This window comes from Callorhinchus milii, unplaced genomic scaffold, assembly GCF_018977255.1.
Source record: "Callorhinchus milii isolate IMCB2004 unplaced genomic scaffold, IMCB_Cmil_1.0 Scaffold664, whole genome shotgun sequence".
Classification (NCBI taxonomy): Eukaryota; Metazoa; Chordata; class Chondrichthyes; order Chimaeriformes; family Callorhinchidae; genus Callorhinchus; species Callorhinchus milii.
In genome coordinates this window covers 28,164-46,569 of record NW_024705405.1, presented here as the reverse complement: position 1 = coordinate 46,569, position 18,406 = coordinate 28,164, and the positions used below count along the sequence as shown (strand labels likewise).

Here is an 18,406-nt window from a genome sequence, read left to right as displayed (position 1 = left end):
TTTATAGACAGTTTGCCGAGCCCTGGACTTTGCGGAAGCCCATGATCTTGTCCTCGCCAACACCTTCTTCAAGAAGAGACCGTCCCATCTCATTACGTACGCCAGTGGTGGGAGATCAACTCAAATTGATTACTGGCTTGTCAAGCGGGATAAGCTGAAAACGGTGACAAACACTAAAGTCATACCATCGGACAACATCGCCCCACAACATCGCATCCTGGTCATGGACATAAAAATGGACATTGGCCAGCGACATCGCCCACCAACAACTGGACAGCAGCGAATTAAGTGGTGGCGGATGAAGGAATGCAAGGATCAGCTGAGAGTCGCCCTCAATCAGATTGACGTGAACACCAACCGACCAGCGAATGCGATTTGGGAAGATCTCGCCGGCCAACTGTGCACAGCAGCAACGGAAGCACTGGGGCTAACTAAGCCGGGAAAACACTTCATTGACAAGCAAATATGGTGGTGGAACGAAGAAGTTCAGCTAGCAGTGAAAGAGAAGAAGCTAGCTTTCAAGAAGTGGCGCCAAACGCTCGCAGATCTGGATTACCAACAATACAGAAACTGCAAATCGGCAGCGAAGCGAGTAGTAGCAGCGGTGAAATTAGCTCAATACGACCAACTGTATGTCGAACTGGACACCCCAGAAGGTGCCAATAAGATCTATCGACTGGCAGAGGCGCGCCATCGTTCGACTCAGGATATTGGTCAGGTCAAATGCATAAAGGATGAGAATCACAGCGCTCTCAGAGACCCGCCCGCCATCCTTCAACGCTGGAGCGACTACTTCTCTGGAATCTGCAACCAGGAATTTCCCCACCCACCTATTATTAGCGCTGAACACGTCCTCGGTCCGGTTTCACCTATCACCATCACCGAAGTGGAACAAGCTATCAAGAGAATGAAGAATGGGAAAGCGACTGGCCCGGACGATATCCCTGCTGAGGCCTGGAAGATCCTTGGCAGGCAGGGTGCTGCCCTCCTTACCCAGCTCTTCAGCACCATCACGAGCACCGGTGAGGTCCCAGAAGCCTGGTCGACCAGCACGACGGTTCCAATTTGGAAGGGTAAAGGGGACGTGGCAGAATGCTCGAATTACAGGCCAATCCGGCTCCTGTGTCATGCGATGAAGATCTTTGAGCGAGTTTTGGACACGAGGATTAGAAACATCATCACCCTATCACCCAACCAATGCGGCTTCGTCAAAGGATGTGGCACTACGGACGCCATATTCGCGGCGAGGCTCCTGCTGGAGAGGCACAGAGAGAAGAACAAAGCTGTGCACGTGTCGTTCCTCGACCTTGAAAAGGCATTTGACAGGGTCCCCCACGACCTCATCTGGCACTCGCTTCGATCCCATGGAGTCCCTGAAACCTACGTGCATTGGGTGCAACTCCTATACAAGAACGTCACCAGTGCAGTCAGGTGTGCAGTGGGCATATCACCGCCATTTCCCATCAGCGTTGGAGTGCACCAAGGATCGGCCCTGTCACCACTCCTGTTTATCCTGTGCATGGACACGATCACTGCCGACCTGCACACGCCCCTGCCATGGTCAATTCTCTACGCGGATGACGTCCTCCTCTCAGATGAAGAGAGAGGAGAAGTGGAAAGACAAACGCGCCTGTGGAAGGAACGTTTGGACGAAAACGGGATGAGGTTCAACATCAAAAAGACGGAGTATATGGAGTGTGGCCCCCAAACCGACGGCACCATCAGCATTGACGGAGAAGATCTGAAGAAAGTGACGGACTTTAAGTACCTGGGCTCCACCATCAGCTCAGATGGTAGCATCACGACTGATGTGAGGTCACGAGTCAATGCGGCATGGATGAAGTGGAGGCAAGTCACCGGAGTCCTCTGTGATCGGAAAATGCCGGATAGGCTGAAGGGAAAAATTACAAGACCATCGTCCGACCGGTGGCACTCTATGGATCCGAGTGCTGGCCAGCCACAACTGTACACGAACAAGCTCTCCACACCATGGAGATGAGGATGCTCAGATGGAGCCTCGGACTCACTCGATGGGATCGTGTCATGAACGAAGACGTTCGGAAGCGACTTGGTGTGGCCCCCATTGCGGACAAGATGCTTGAGGCAAGGCTTCGGTGGTACGGCCATGTGATGCGAAGTGAAGAGTCATCAGTGGCCAAGACTGCCATGCGTATTGAGCCAGAGGGCCGCCGTCCACGCGGACGTCCGAAGAAGCGATGGATGGATCGAATAAAGGAAGACATAAAGACGGTCAACGCATCCCCTGAAGATGCCCTGGACCGAGCCAAATGGAGAAGACAATGCCGAAAAGCGGACCCTGCGCCACAGCGGGAACAACGCTAGGAAGAAGATTACCTATTGGGTTTCACTCCCTCGTCGAGAAGGCCGCTCTCTTCCTTTTCTAAAGTTACATGCTAATTTCTCTGCATTCACTTTAAATCGAGGACAAAGTTTTTATTCAAAATAGACGCACAATTACACACTGAGATGCACTTACATATGCATGCATGAAGCACAATGGGCACATTACCCTTCGGTATGTTAATAGACATGCGGATTGTGCCTTCCAAAATTAACAATCGAATGCAAATATCCTGAAAGACAAAGGATTGGATCCTAGGGGGGGAGTTATAAGGCGGCTCAGAAGCAGAGCTCAATGCCATTTCGAGAGGGAACTTGATGAGGTTGGACGCTCGACTCGTCGCTCTGCTGATCGCCCTTCAACCGCGAGACAACGCAGCCTGGCGAGCACAATTGCTGTGTCGACAGATAGGCGACTTTGCGTCGGGAGAGTTCGTGGCGACATCTTCAGACGGGTTCCAGACATCGAATTACCGTGAAGCTCCAAGTAAGTGTCTATTTTCGCGGATAAACTCTTAAATGTGTTCGTCGTCAAATTAGCGGGATTTTTTTGCGTCTCGGTTCGACGCGAGTGTTAAACATCCTTGCGGCCGATAGCGTACTTTTGACTCGATAACACCGCTGCTGTTACTAAGCTCACATGGAGCAGAGACGCTCTCCACAGCCCCACGCACACGGAGACAAGAAGCCATTCAATTGCTCTGTGTGTGGGAAGGCATTTGCACGGCAATCAAGTCTTCAGAGACACCAGAGAACACACACGGGCGAGAAGCCATTCCTGTGCCCTGTGTGCGGGAAGGCATTTGCACGGTCGTCAACTCTTCAAACTCATCAGAGAACGCACACTGGCGAGAAGCCATTCCTGTGTCCTGTGTGTGGGAAGGCATTTGCACGGTCGTCAACTCTTCAAACTCATCAGAGAACACACACGGGCGAGAAGCCATTCCTGTGCCCTGTGTGTGGGAAGGCATTTGCACGGTCATCAACTCTTCAAACTCATCAGAGAACGCACACGGGCGAGAAGCCATTCCTGTGTCCTGTGTGTGGGAAGGCATTTGCACGGTCATCAACTCTTCAAACTCATCAGAGAATGCACACGGGCGAGAAGCCATTCCTGTGCCCTGTGTGTGGGAAGGCATTTGCAGACTCATCAACTCTTCATAGTCATCAGAGAACACACACGGGCGAGAAGCCATTCCTGTGCCCTGTGTGTGGGAAGGCATTTGCAGACTTATCAACTCTTAATAGTCATCAGAGAACACACACGGGCGAGAAGCCATTCCTGTGCTCTGTGTGTGGGAAGAATTTGCACACTCATCAACCAGGAACAGGCATCAGAAGGTCCACAATGATAGGAAACTGAAATCAAAAACTGAAATTCAAGGTGCTGCAATGAGTCCTGATGAAGTTTCCACCTTCGATCCCATGCAGTTGGATCCCGAGAGATGGCTGGATGTAATGGAGTGGCTCGAGGATCAAACAGAGAGCTCGGGGTGACTGAAAAAATATTACTTCATGTGGTTATACCTATTAAGCCGTTTCGAGTACTTTTGTGTGTAATTTTGACCATTTTAGTTTTACAGTTTTTTTGAGAGTTTAATTACGTGCACAGTGGTGGTTTGTTATGTTATCGGATTACTTGCCGAATTGGTGTGAAGAGCACTGGTTGTGAGAGGGTTCAATTGTAGTCGTTAAGTGTTCCTGTTGAGCTAAAGTTGGAATGCGTCTGTAGGTACATCTTTACTCAACATTTTAAACAGTTTTTTTCAAGTATATAGCTTTTTTGAATGGTATTAATCGACTTTAGATAGCCGGTTTCCGGATGTACATTGATGACGTGTTCGTTGGATATATGGCCTTGACTTCAACATAGACGCACAGTGAACAAATGTGGTGAACTAATAAGGACATCATGGGGAATGAAACTTTAACGCTTTGGTATTCCTGGAACGGAAATGGTTTGCATTGTACTGGAAATGTTTGAACATAGGACATAATAAATAAAAAAGACGCCATATTCGCGGCGAGGCTCCTGCTGGAGAGGCACAGAGAGAAGAACAAAGCTGTGCACGTGTCGTTCCTCGACCTTGAAAAGGCATTTGACAGGGTCCCCCACGACCTCATCTGGCACTCGCTTCGATCCCATGGAGTCCCTGAAACCTACGTGCATTGGGTGCAACTCCTATACAAGAACGTCACCAGTGCAGTCAGGTGTGCAGTGGGCATATCACCGCCATTTCCCATCAGCGTTGGAGTGCACCAAGGATCGGCCCTGTCACCACTCCTGTTTATCCTGTGCATGGACACGATCACTGCCGACCTGCACACGCCCCTGCCATGGTCAATTCTCTACGCGGATGACGTCCTCCTCTCAGATGAAGAGAGAGGAGAAGTGGAAAGACAAACGCGCGTGTGGAAAGAACGTTTGGACGAAAACGGGATGAGGTTCAACATCAAAAGACGGAGTATATGGAGTGTGGCCCCCAAACCGACGGCACCATCAGCATTGACAGAGAAGATCTGAAGAAAGTGACGGACTTCAAGTACCTGGGTTCCACCATCAGCTCAGATGGTAGCATCACGACTGATGTGAGGTCACGAGTCAATGCGGCATGGATGAAGTGGAGGCAAGTCACCGGAGTCCTCTGTGATAGGAAAATGCCGAATAGGCTGAAGGGAAAAATTTACAAGACCATCGTCCGACCGGTGGCACTCTATGGATCCGAGTGCTGGCCAGCCACAACTGTACACGAACAAGCTCTCCACACCATGGAGATGAGGATGCTCAGATGGAGCCTCGGACTCACTCGATGGGATCGTGTCATGAACGAAGACGTTCGGAATCGACTTGGTGTGGCCCCCATTGCGGACAAGATGCTTGAGGCAAGGCTTCGGTGGTACGGCCATGTGATGCGAAGTGAAGAGTCATCAGTGGCCAAGACTGCCATGTGTATTGAGCCAGAGGGCCGCCGTCCACGCGGACGTCCGAAGAAGCGATGGATGGATCGAATAAAGGAAGACATAAAGACGGTCAACGCATCCCCTGAAGATGCCCTGGACCGAGCCAAATGGAGAAGACAATGCCGAAAAGCGGACCCTGCGCCACAGCGGGAACAACGCTAGGAAGAAGATTACCTATTGGGTTTCACTCCCTCGTCGAGAAGGCCGCTCTCTTCCTTTTCTAAAGTTACATGCTAATTTCTCTGCATTCACTTGAAATCGAGGACAAAGTTTTTATTCAAAATAGACGCACAATTACACACTGAGATGCACTTACATATGCATGCATGAAGCACAATGGGCACATTACCCTTCGGTATGTTAATAGACATGCGGATTGTGCCTTCCAAAATTAACAATCGAATGCAAATATCCTGAAAGACAAAGGATTGGATCCTAGGGGGGGAGTTATAAGGCGGCTCAGAAGCAGAGCTCAATGCCATTTCGAGAGGGAACTTGATGAGGTTGGACGCTCGACTCGTCGCTCTGCTGATCGCCCTTCAACCGCGAGACAACGCAGCCTGGCGAGCACAATTGCTGTGTCGACGGATAGGCGACTTTGCGTCGGGAGAGTTCGTGGCGACATCTTCAGACGGGTTCCAGACATCGAATTACCGTGAAGCTCCAAGTAAGTATCTATTTTCGCGGATAAACTCTTAAATGTGTTCGTCGTCAAATTAGCGGGATTTTTTTGCGTCTCGGTTCGACGCGAGTGTTAAACATCCTTGCGGCCGATAGCGTACTTTTGACTCGATAACACCGCTGCTGTTACTAAGCTCACATGGAGCAGAGACGCTCTCCACAGCCCCACGCACACGGAGACAAGAAGCCATTCAATTGCTCTGTGTGTGGGAAGGCATTTGCACGGCAATCAAGTCTTCAGAGACACCAGAGAACACACACGGGCGAGAAGCCATTCCTGTGCCCTGTGTGCGGGAAGGCATTTGCACGGTCGTCAACTCTTCAAACTCATCAGAGAACGCACACTGGCGAGAAGCCATTCCTGTGTCCTGTGTGTGGGAAGGCATTTGCACGGTCGTCAACTCTTCAAACTCATCAAGAACACACACGGGCGAGAAGCCATTCCTGTGCCCTGTGTGTGGGAAGGCATTTGCACGGTCATCAACTCTTCAAACTCATCAGAGAACGCACACGGGCGAGAAGCCATTCCTGTGTCCTGTGTGTGGGAAGGCATTTGCACGGTCATCAACTCTTCAAACTCATCAGAGAATGCACACGGGCGAGAAGCCATTCCTGTGCCCTGTGTGTGGGAAGGCATTTGCAGACTCATCAACTCTTCATAGTCATCAGAGAACACACACGGGCGAGAAGCCATTCCTGTGCCCTGTGTGTGGGAAGGCATTTGCAGACTTATCAACTCTTAATAGTCATCAGAGAACACACACGGGCGAGAAGCCATTCCTGTGCTCTGTGTGTGGGAAGAAATTTGCACACTCATCAACCAGGAACAGGCATCAGAAGGTCCACAATGATAGGAAACTGAAATCAAAACTGAAATTCAAGGTGCTGCAATGAGTCCTGATGAAGTTTCCACCTTCGATCCCATGCAGTTGGATCCCGAGAGATGGCTGGATGTAATGGAGTGGCTCGAGGATCAAACAGAGAGCTCGGGGTGACTGAAAAAATATTACTTCATGTGGTTATACCTATTAAGCCGTTTCGAGTACTTTTGTGTGTAATTTTGACCATTTTAGTTTTACAGTTTTTTTGAGAGTTTAATTACGTGCACAGTGGTGGTTTGTTATGTTATCGGATTACTTGCCGAATTGATGTGAAGAGCACTGGTTGTGAGAGGGTTCAATTGTAGTCGTTAAGTGTTCCTGTTGAGCTAAAGTTGGAATGCGTCTGTAGGTACATCTTTACTCAACATTTTAAACAGTTTTTTTCAAGTATATAGCTTTTTTGAATGGTATTAATCGACTTTAGATAGCCGGTTTCCGGATGTACATTGATGACGTGTTCGTTGGATATATGGCCTTGACTTCAACATAGACGCACAGTGAACAAATGTGGTGAACTAATAAGGACATCATGGGGAATGAAACTTTAACGCTTTGGTATTCCTGGAACGGAAATGGTTTGCATTGTACTGGAAATGTTTGAACATAGGACATAATAAATAAAAAAGACGCCATATTCGCGGCGAGGCTCCTGCTGGAGAGGCACAGAGAGAAGAACAAAGCTGTGCACGTGTCGTTCCTCGACCTTGAAAAGGCATTTGACAGGGTCCCCCACGACCTCATCTGGCACTCGCTTCGATCCCATGGAGTCCCTGAAACCTACGTGCATTGGGTGCAACTCCTATACAAGAACGTCACCAGTGCAGTCAGGTGTGCAGTGGGCATATCACCGCCATTTCCCATCAGCGTTGGAGTGCACCAAGGATCGGCCCTGTCACCACTCCTGTTTATCCTGTGCATGGACACGATCACTGCCGACCTGCACACGCCCCTGCCATGGTCAATTCTCTACGCGGATGACGTCCTCCTCTCAGATGAAGAGAGAGGAGAAGTGGAAAGACAAACGCGCGTGTGGAAAGAACGTTTGGACGAAAACGGGATGAGGTTCAACATCAAAAGACGGAGTATATGGAGTGTGGCCCCCAAACCGACGGCACCATCAGCATTGACAGAGAAGATCTGAAGAAAGTGACGGACTTCAAGTACCTGGGTTCCACCATCAGCTCAGATGGTAGCATCACGACTGATGTGAGGTCACGAGTCAATGCGGCATGGATGAAGTGGAGGCAAGTCACCGGAGTCCTCTGTGATAGGAAAATGCCGAATAGGCTGAAGGGAAAAATTTACAAGACCATCGTCCGACCGGTGGCACTCTATGGATCCGAGTGCTGGCCAGCCACAACTGTACACGAACAAGCTCTCCACACCATGGAGATGAGGATGCTCAGATGGAGCCTCGGACTCACTCGATGGGATCGTGTCATGAACGAAGACGTTCGGAATCGACTTGGTGTGGCCCCCATTGCGGACAAGATGCTTGAGGCAAGGCTTCGGTGGTACGGCCATGTGATGCGAAGTGAAGAGTCATCAGTGGCCAAGACTGCCATGTGTATTGAGCCAGAGGGCCGCCGTCCACGCGGACGTCCGAAGAAGCGATGGATGGATCGAATAAAGGAAGACATAAAGACGGTCAACGCATCCCCTGAAGATGCCCTGGACCGAGCCAAATGGAGAAGACAATGCCGAAAAGCGGACCCTGCGCCACAGCGGGAACAACGCTAGGAAGAAGATTACCTATTGGGTTTCACTCCCTCGTCGAGAAGGCCGCTCTCTTCCTTTTCTAAAGTTACATGCTAATTTCTCTGCATTCACTTGAAATCGAGGACAAAGTTTTTATTCAAAATAGACGCACAATTACACACTGAGATGCACTTACATATGCATGCATGAAGCACAATGGGCACATTACCCTTCGGTATGTTAATAGACATGCGGATTGTGCCTTCCAAAATTAACAATCGAATGCAAATATCCTGAAAGACAAAGGATTGGATCCTAGGGGGGGAGTTATAAGGCGGCTCAGAAGCAGAGCTCAATGCCATTTCGAGAGGGAACTTGATGAGGTTGGACGCTCGACTCGTCGCTCTGCTGATCGCCCTTCAACCGCGAGACAACGCAGCCTGGCGAGCACAATTGCTGTGTCGACAGATAGGCGACTTTGCGTCGGGAGAGTTCGTGGCGACATCTTCAGACGGGTTCCAGACATCGAATTACCGTGAAGCTCCAAGTAAGTGTCTATTTTCGCGGATAAACTCTTAAATGTGTTCGTCGTCAAATTAGCGGGATTTTTTTGCGTCTCGGTTCGACGCGAGTGTTAAACATCCTTGCGGCCGATAGCGTACTTTTGACTCGATAACACCGCTGCTGTTACTAAGCTCACATGGAGCAGAGACGCTCTCCACAGCCCCACGCACACGGAGACAAGAAGCCATTCAATTGCTCTGTGTGTGGGAAGGCATTTGCACGGCAATCAAGTCTTCAGAGACACCAGAGAACACACACGGGCGAGAAGCCATTCCTGTGCCCTGTGTGCGGGAAGGCATTTGCACGGTCGTCAACTCTTCAAACTCATCAGAGAACGCACACTGGCGAGAAGCCATTCCTGTGCCCTGTGTGTGGGAAGGCATTTGCACGGTCATCAACTCTTCAAACTCATCAGAGAACGCACACGGGCGAGAAGCCATTCCTGTGTCCTGTGTGTGGGAAGGCATTTGCACGGTCATCAACTCTTCAAACTCATCAGAGAATGCACACGGGCGAGAAGCCATTCCTGTGCCCTGTGTGTGGGAAGGCATTTGCAGACTCATCAACTCTTCATAGTCATCAGAGAACACACACGGGCGAGAAGCCATTCCTGTGCCCTGTGTGTGGGAAGGCATTTGCAGACTTATCAACTCTTAATAGTCATCAGAGAACACACACGGGCGAGAAGCCATTCCTGTGCTCTGTGTGTGGGAAGAAATTTGCACACTCATCAACCAGGAACAGGCATCAGAAGGTCCACAATGATAGGAAACTGAAATCAAAAACTGAAATTCAAGGTGCTGCAATGAGTCCTGATGAAGTTTCCACCTTCGATCCCATGCAGTTGGATCCCGAGAGATGGCTGGATGTAATGGAGTGGCTCGAGGATCAAACAGAGAGCTCGGGGTGACTGAAAAAATATTACTTCATGTGGTTATACCTATTAAGCCGTTTCGAGTACTTTTGTGTGTAATTTTGACCATTTTAGTTTTACAGTTTTTTTGAGAGTTTAATTACGTGCACAGTGGTGGTTTGTTATGTTATCGGATTACTTGCCGAATTGGTGTGAAGAGCACTGGTTGTGAGAGGGTTCAATTGTAGTCGTTAAGTGTTCCTGTTGAGCTAAAGTTGGAATGCGTCTGTAGGTACATCTTTACTCAACATTTTAAACAGTTTTTTTCAAGTATATAGCTTTTTTGAATGGTATTAATCGACTTTAGATAGCCGGTTTCCGGATGTACATTGATGACGTGTTCGTTGGATATATGGCCTTGACTTCAACATAGACGCACAGTGAACAAATGTGGTGAACTAATAAGGACATCATGGGGAATGAAACTTTAACGCTTTGGTATTCCTGGAACGGAAATGGTTTGCATTGTACTGGAAATGTTTGAACATAGGACATAATAAATAAAAAAGACGCCATATTCGCGGCGAGGCTCCTGCTGGAGAGGCACAGAGAGAAGAACAAAGCTGTGCACGTGTCGTTCCTCGACCTTGAAAAGGCATTTGACAGGGTCCCCCACGACCTCATCTGGCACTCGCTTCGATCCCATGGAGTCCCTGAAACCTACGTGCATTGGGTGCAACTCCTATACAAGAACGTCACCAGTGCAGTCAGGTGTGCAGTGGGCATATCACCGCCATTTCCCATCAGCGTTGGAGTGCACCAAGGATCGGCCCTGTCACCACTCCTGTTTATCCTGTGCATGGACACGATCACTGCCGACCTGCACACGCCCCTGCCATGGTCAATTCTCTACGCGGATGACGTCCTCCTCTCAGATGAAGAGAGAGGAGAAGTGGAAAGACAAACGCGCCTGTGGAAGAACGTTTGGACGAAAACGGGATGAGGTTCAACATCAAAAAGACGGAGTATATGGAGTGTGGCCCCCAAACCGACGGCACCATCAGCATTGACAGAGAAGATCTGAAGAAAGTGACGGACTTCAAGTACCTGGGTTCCACCATCAGCTCAGATGGTAGCATCACGACTGATGTGAGGTCACGAGTCAATGCGGCATGGATGAAGTGGAGGCAAGTCACCGGAGTCCTCTGTGATAGGAAAATGCCGGATAGGCTGAAGGGAAAAATTTACAAGACCATCGTCCGACCGGTGGCACTCTATGGATCCGAGTGCTGGCCAGCCACAACTGTACACGAACAAGCTCTCCACACCATGGAGATGAGGATGCTCAGATGGAGCCTCGGACTCACTCGATGGGATCGTGTCATGAACGAAGACGTTCGGAATCGACTTGGTGTGGCCCCCATTGCGGACAAGATGCTTGAGGCAAGGCTTCGGTGGTACGGCCATGTGATGCGAAGTGAAGAGTCATCAGTGGCCAAGACTGCCATGCGTATTGAGCCAGAGGGCCGCCGTCCACGCGGACGTCCGAAGAAGCGATGGATGGATCGAATAAAGGAAGACATAAAGACGGTCAACGCATCCCCTGAAGATGCCCTGGACCGAGCCAAATGGAGAAGACAATGCCGAAAAGCGGACCCTGCGCCACAGCGGGAACAACGCTAGGAAGAAGATTACCTATTGGGTTTCACTCCCTCGTCGAGAAGGCCGCTCTCTTCCTTTTCTAAAGTTACATGCTAATTTCTCTGCATTCACTTTAAATCGAGGACAAAGTTTTTATTCAAAATAGACGCACAATTACACACTGAGATGCACTTACATATGCATGCATGAAGCACAATGGGCACATTACCCTTCGGTATGTTAATAGACATGCGGATTGTGCCTTCCAAAATTAACAATCGAATGCAAATATCCTGAAAGACAAAGGATTGGATCCTAGGGGGGGAGTTATAAGGCGGCTCAGAAGCAGAGCTCAATGCCATTTCGAGAGGGAACTTGATGAGGTTGGACGCTCGACTCGTCGCTCTGCTGATCGCCCTTCAACCGCGAGACAACGCAGCCTGGCGAGCACAATTGCTGTGTCGACGGATAGGCGACTTTGCGTCGGGAGAGTTCGTGGCGACATCTTCAGACGGGTTCCAGACATCGAATTACCGTGAAGCTCCAAGTAAGTATCTATTTTCGCGGATAAACTCTTAAATGTGTTCGTCGTCAAATTAGCGGGATTTTTTTGCGTCTCGGTTCGACGCGAGTGTTAAACATCCTTGCGGCCGATAGCGTACTTTTGACTCGATAACACCGCTGCTGTTACTAAGCTCACATGGAGCAGAGACGCTCTCCACAGCCCCACGCACACGGAGACAAGAAGCCATTCAATTGCTCTGTGTGTGGGAAGGCATTTGCACGGCAATCAAGTCTTCAGAGACACCAGAGAACACACACGGGCGAGAAGCCATTCCTGTGCCCTGTGTGCGGGAAGGCATTTGCACGGTCGTCAACTCTTCAAACTCATCAGAGAACGCACACGGGCGAGAAGCCATTCCTGTGCCCTGTGTGTGGGAAGGCATTTGCACGGTCATCAACTCTTCAAACTCATCAGAGAACGCACACGGGCGAGAAGCCATTCCTGTGTCCTGTGTGTGGGAAGGCATTTGCACGGTCATCAACTCTTCAAACTCATCAGAGAATGCACACGGGCGAGAAGCCATTCCTGTGCCCTGTGTGTGGGAAGGCATTTGCAGACTCATCAACTCTTCATAGTCATCAGAGAACACACACGGGCGAGAAGCCATTCCTGTGCCCTGTGTGTGGGAAGGCATTTGCAGACTTATCAACTCTTAATAGTCATCAGAGAACACACACGGGCGAGAAGCCATTCCTGTGCTCTGTGTGTGGGAAGAAATTTGCACACTCATCAACCAGGAACAGGCATCAGAAGGTCCACAATGATAGGAAACTGAAATCAAAAACTGAAATTCAAGGTGCTGCAATGAGTCCTGATGAAGTTTCCACCTTCGATCCCATGCAGTTGGATCCCGAGAGATGGCTGGATGTAATGGAGTGGCTCGAGGATCAAACAGAGAGCTCGGGGTGACTGAAAAAATATTACTTCATGTGGTTATACCTATTAAGCCGTTTCGAGTACTTTTGTGTGTAATTTTGACCATTTTAGTTTTACAGTTTTTTTGAGAGTTTAATTACGTGCACAGTGGTGGTTTGTTATGTTATCGGATTACTTGCCGAATTGGTGGAAGAGCACTGGTTGTGAGAGGGTTCAATTGTAGTCGTTAAGTGTTCCTGTTGAGCTAAAGTTGGAATGCGTCTGTAGGTACATCTTTACTCAACATTTTAAACAGTTTTTTTCAAGTATATAGCTTTTTTGAATGGTATTAATCGACTTTAGATAGCCGGTTTCCGGATGTACATTGATGACGTGTTCGTTGGATATATGGCCTTGACTTCAACATAGACGCACAGTGAACAAATGTGGTGAACTAATAAGGACATCATGGGGAATGAAACTTTAACGCTTTGGTATTCCTGGAACGGAAATGGTTTGCATTGTACTGGAAATGTTTGAACATAGGACATAATAAATAAAAAAGACGCCATATTCGCGGCGAGGCTCCTGCTGGAGAGGCACAGAGAGAAGAACAAAGCTGTGCACGTGTCGTTCCTCGACCTTGAAAAGGCATTTGACAGGGTCCCCCACGACCTCATCTGGCACTCGCTTCGATCCCATGGAGTCCCTGAAACCTACGTGCATTGGGTGCAACTCCTATACAAGAACGTCACCAGTGCAGTCAGGTGTGCAGTGGGCATATCACCGCCATTTCCCATCAGCGTTGGAGTGCACCAAGGATCGGCCCTGTCACCACTCCTGTTTATCCTGTGCATGGACACGATCACTGCCGACCTGCACACGCCCCTGCCATGGTCAATTCTCTACGCGGATGACGTCCTCCTCTCAGATGAAGAGAGAGGAGAAGTGGAAAGACAAACGCGCCTGTGGAAGAACGTTTGGACGAAAACGGGATGAGGTTCAACATCAAAAGACGGAGTATATGGAGTGTGGCCCCCAAACCGACGGCACCATCAGCATTGACGGAGAAGATCTGAAGAAAGTGACGGACTTCAAGTACCTGGGTTCCACCATCAGCTCAGATGGTAGCATCACGACTGATGTGAGGTCACGAGTCAATGCGGCATGGATGAAGTGGAGGCAAGTCACCGGAGTCCTCTGTGATAGGAAAATGCCGAATAGGCTGAAGGGAAAAATTTACAAGACCATCGTCCGACCGGTGGCACTCTATGGATCCGAGTGCTGGCCAGCCACAACTGTACACGAACAAGCTCTCCACACCATGGAGATGAGGATGCTCAGATGGAGCCTCGGACTCACTCGATGGGATCGTGTCATGAACGAAGACGTTCGGAATCGACTTGGTGTGGCCCCCATTGCGGACAAGATGCTTGAGGCAAGGCTTCGGTGGTACGGCCATGTGATGCGAAGTGAAGAGTCATCAGTGGCCAAGACTGCCATGTGTATTGAGCCAGAGGGCCGCCGTCCACGCGGACGTCCGAAGAAGCGATGGATGGATCGAATAAAGGAAGACATAAAGACGGTCAACGCATCCCCTGAAGATGCCCTGGACCGAGCCAAATGGAGAAGACAATGCCGAAAAGCGGACCCTGCGCCACAGCGGGAACAACGCTAGGAAGAAGATTACCTATTGGGTTTCACTCCCTCGTCGAGAAGGCCGCTCTCTTCCTTTTCTAAAGTTACATGCTAATTTCTCTGCATTCACTTTAAATCGAGGACAAAGTTTTTATTCAAAATAGCGCACAATTACACACTGAGATGCACTTACATATGCATGCATGAAGCACAATGGGCACATTACCCTTCGGTATGTTAATAGACATGCGGATTGTGCCTTCCAAAATTAACAATCGAATGCAAATATCCTGAAAGACAAAGGATTGGATCCTAGGGGGGGAGTTATAAGGCGGCTCAGAAGCAGAGCTCAATGCCATTTCGAGAGGGAACTTGATGAGGTTGGACGCTCGACTCGTCGCTCTGCTGATCGCCCTTCAACCGCGAGACAACGCAGCCTGGCGAGCACAATTGCTGTGTCGACAGATAGGCGACTTTGCGTGGGGAGAGTTCGTGGCGACATCTTCAGACGGGTTCCAGACATCGAATTACCGTGAAGCTCCAAGTAAGTGTCTATTTTCGCGGATAAACTCTTAAATGTGTTCGTCGTCAAATTAGCGGGATTTTTTTGCGTCTCGGTTCGACGCGAGTGTCGTTCTTGTTTTAGCAGTTAACAAAATCCAAAACTCAACGCTAAACATCCTTGCGGCCGATAGCGTACTTTTGACTCGATAACACCGCTGCTGTTACTAAGCTCACATGGAGCAGAGACGCTCTCCACAGCCCCACGCACACGGAGACAAGAAGCCATTCAATTGCTCTGTGTGTGGGAAGGCATTTGCACGGCAATCAAGTCTTCAGAGACACCAGAGAACACACACGGGCGAGAAGCCATTCCTGTGCCCTGTGTGCGGGAAGGCATTTGCACGGTCGTCAACTCTTCAAACTCATCAGAGAACGCACACGGGCGAGAAGCCATTCCTGTGCCCTGTGTGTGGGAAGGCATTTGCACGGTCATCAACTCTTCAAACTCATCAGAGAACGCACACGGGCGAGAAGCCATTCCTGTGTCCTGTGTGTGGGAAGGCATTTGCACGGTCATCAACTCTTCAAACTCATCAGAGAATGCACACGGGCGAGAAGCCATTCCTGTGCCCTGTGTGTGGGAAGGCATTTGCAGACTCATCAACTCTTCATAGTCATCAGAGAACACACACGGGCGAGAAGCCATTCCTGTGCCCTGTGTGTGGGAAGGCATTTGCAGACTTATCAACTCTTAATAGTCATCAGAGAACACACACGGGCGAGAAGCCATTCCTGTGCTCTGTGTGTGGGAAGAAATTTGCACACTCATCAACCAGGAACAGGCATCAGAAGGTCCACAATGATAGGAAACTGAAATCAAAAGCTGAAATTCAAGGTGCTGCAATGAGTCCTGATGAAGTTTCCACCTTCGATCCCATGCAGTTGGATCCCGAGAGATGGCTGGATGTAATGGAGTGGCTCGAGGATCAAACAGAGAGCTCGGGGTGACTGAAAAAATATTACTTCATGTGGTTATACCTATTAAGCCGTTTCGAGTACTTTTGTGTGTAATTTTGACCATTTTAGTTTTACAGTTTTTTTGAGAGTTTAATTACGTGCACAGTGGTGGTTTGTTATGTTATCGGATTACTTGCCGAATTGGTGTGAAGAGCACTGGTTGTGAGAGGGTTCAATTGTAGTCGTTAAGTGTTCCTGTTGAGCTAAAGTTGGAATGCGTCTGTAGGTACATCTTTACTCAACATTTTAAACAGTTTTTTTCAAGTATATAGCTTTTTTGAATGGTATTAATCGACTTTAGATAGCCGGTTTCCGGATGTACATTGATGACGTGTTCGTTGGATATATGGCCTTGACTTCAACATAGACGCACAGTGAACAAATGTGGTGAACTAATAAGGACATCATGGGGAATGAAACTTTAACGCTTTGGTATTCCTGGAACGGAAATGGTTTGCATTGTACTGGAAATGTTTGAACATAGGACATAATAAATAAAAAAAGACGCCATATTCGCGGCGAGGCTCCTGCTGGAGAGGCACAGAGAGAAGAACAAAGCTGTGCACGTGTCGTTCCTCGACCTTGAAAAGGCATTTGACAGGGTCCCCACGAGCTCATCTGGCACTCGCTTCGATCCCATGGAGTCCCTGAAACCTACGTGCATTGGGTGCAACTCCTATACAAGAACGTCACCAGTGCAGTCAGGTGTGCAGTGGGCATATCACCGCCATTTCCCATCAGCGTTGGAGTGCACCAAGGATCGGCCCTGTCACCACTCCTGTTTATCCTGTGCATGGACACGATCACTGCCGACCTGCACACGCCCCTGCCATGGTCAATTCTCTACGCGGATGACGTCCTCCTCTCAGATGAAGAGAGAGGAGAAGTGGAAAGACAAACGCGCCTGTGGAAAGAACGTTTGGACGAAAACGGGATGAGGTTCAACATCAAAAAGACGGAGTATATGGAGTGTGGCCCCCAAACCAACGGTACCATCAGCATTTACGGAGAAGATGTGAAGAAAGTGACGGACTTTAAGTACCTGGGCGCCACCATCAGCTCAGATGGTAGCATCACGACTGATGTGAGGTCACGAGTCAATGCGGCATGGATGAAGTGGAGGCAAGTCACCGGAGTCCTCTGTGATAGGAAAATGCCGGATAGGCTGAAGGGAAAAATTTACAAGACCATCGTCCGACCGGTGGCACTCTATGGATCCGAGTGCTGGCCAGCCACAACTGTACACGAACAAGCTCTCCACACCATGGAGATGAGGATGCTCAGATGGAGCCTCGGACTCACTCGATGGGATCGTGTCATGAACGAAGACGTTCGGAATCGACTTGGTGTGGCCCCCATTGCGGACAAGATGCTTGAGGCAAGGCTTCGGTGGTACGGCCATGTGATGCGAAGTGAAGAGTCATCAGTGGCCAAGACTGCCATGCGTATTGAGCCAGAGGGCCGCCGTCCACGCGGACGTCCGAAAAAGCGATGGATGGATCGAATAAAGGAAAACATAAAGACGGTCAACGCATCCCCTGAAGATGCCCTGGACCGAGCCAAATGGAGAAGACAATGCCGAAAAGCGGACGCTGCGCCACAGCGGGAACAACGCTAGGAAGAAGATTACCTATTGGGTTTCACTCCCTCGTCGAGAAGGCCGCTCTCTTCCTTTTCTAAAGTTACATGCTAATTTCTCTGCATTCACTTTAAATCGAGGACAAAGTTTTTATTCAAAATAAGCGCACAATTACACACTGAGATGCACTTACATATTCATGCATGAAGCACAATGGGCACATTACCCTTCGGTATGTTAATAGACATGCGGATTGTGCCTTCCAAAATTAACAATCGAATGCAAATATCCTGAAAGACAAAGGATTGGATCCGAGGGGGGGAGTTATAAGGCGGCTCAGAAGCAGAGCTCAATGCCATTTCGAGAGGGAACTTGATGAGGTTGGACGCTCGACTCGTCGCTCTGCTGATCGCCCTTCAACCGCGAGACAACGCAGCCTGGCGAGCACAATTGCTGTGTCGATAGTTAGGCGACTTTGCGTCGGGAGAGTTCGTGGCGACATCTTCAGACGGGTTCTAGACATCAATATATAACGTGAATCTCCAAGTAAGTGTCTATTTTCGCGGATATACTCTTAAACGTGTTTGTCGTCAAATTTTGGGATTTTT

At 49.3% G+C, this 18,406-nt stretch overlaps 1 protein-coding gene and 1 pseudogene across 1 annotated transcript; both read left to right on the top strand.

Moving 5' to 3' along the window:
• The first annotated feature begins 7,614 nt into the window (after nucleotides 1-7,614).
• LOC121852264 lies at nucleotides 7,615-11,682 on the top strand (annotated as a pseudogene).
• Nucleotides 11,683-13,648: 1,966 nt separating this feature from the next.
• Nucleotides 13,649-17,837, top strand: LOC121852265. Its single transcript, XM_042346363.1, is given in 3 exon segments — nucleotides 13,649-14,055; nucleotides 14,057-14,561; nucleotides 17,034-17,837. Coding segments are annotated over 3 exon segments (1,449 nt in total). The 5' UTR covers nucleotides 13,649-13,915.
• Nucleotides 17,838-18,406: the final 569 nt, after the last annotated feature.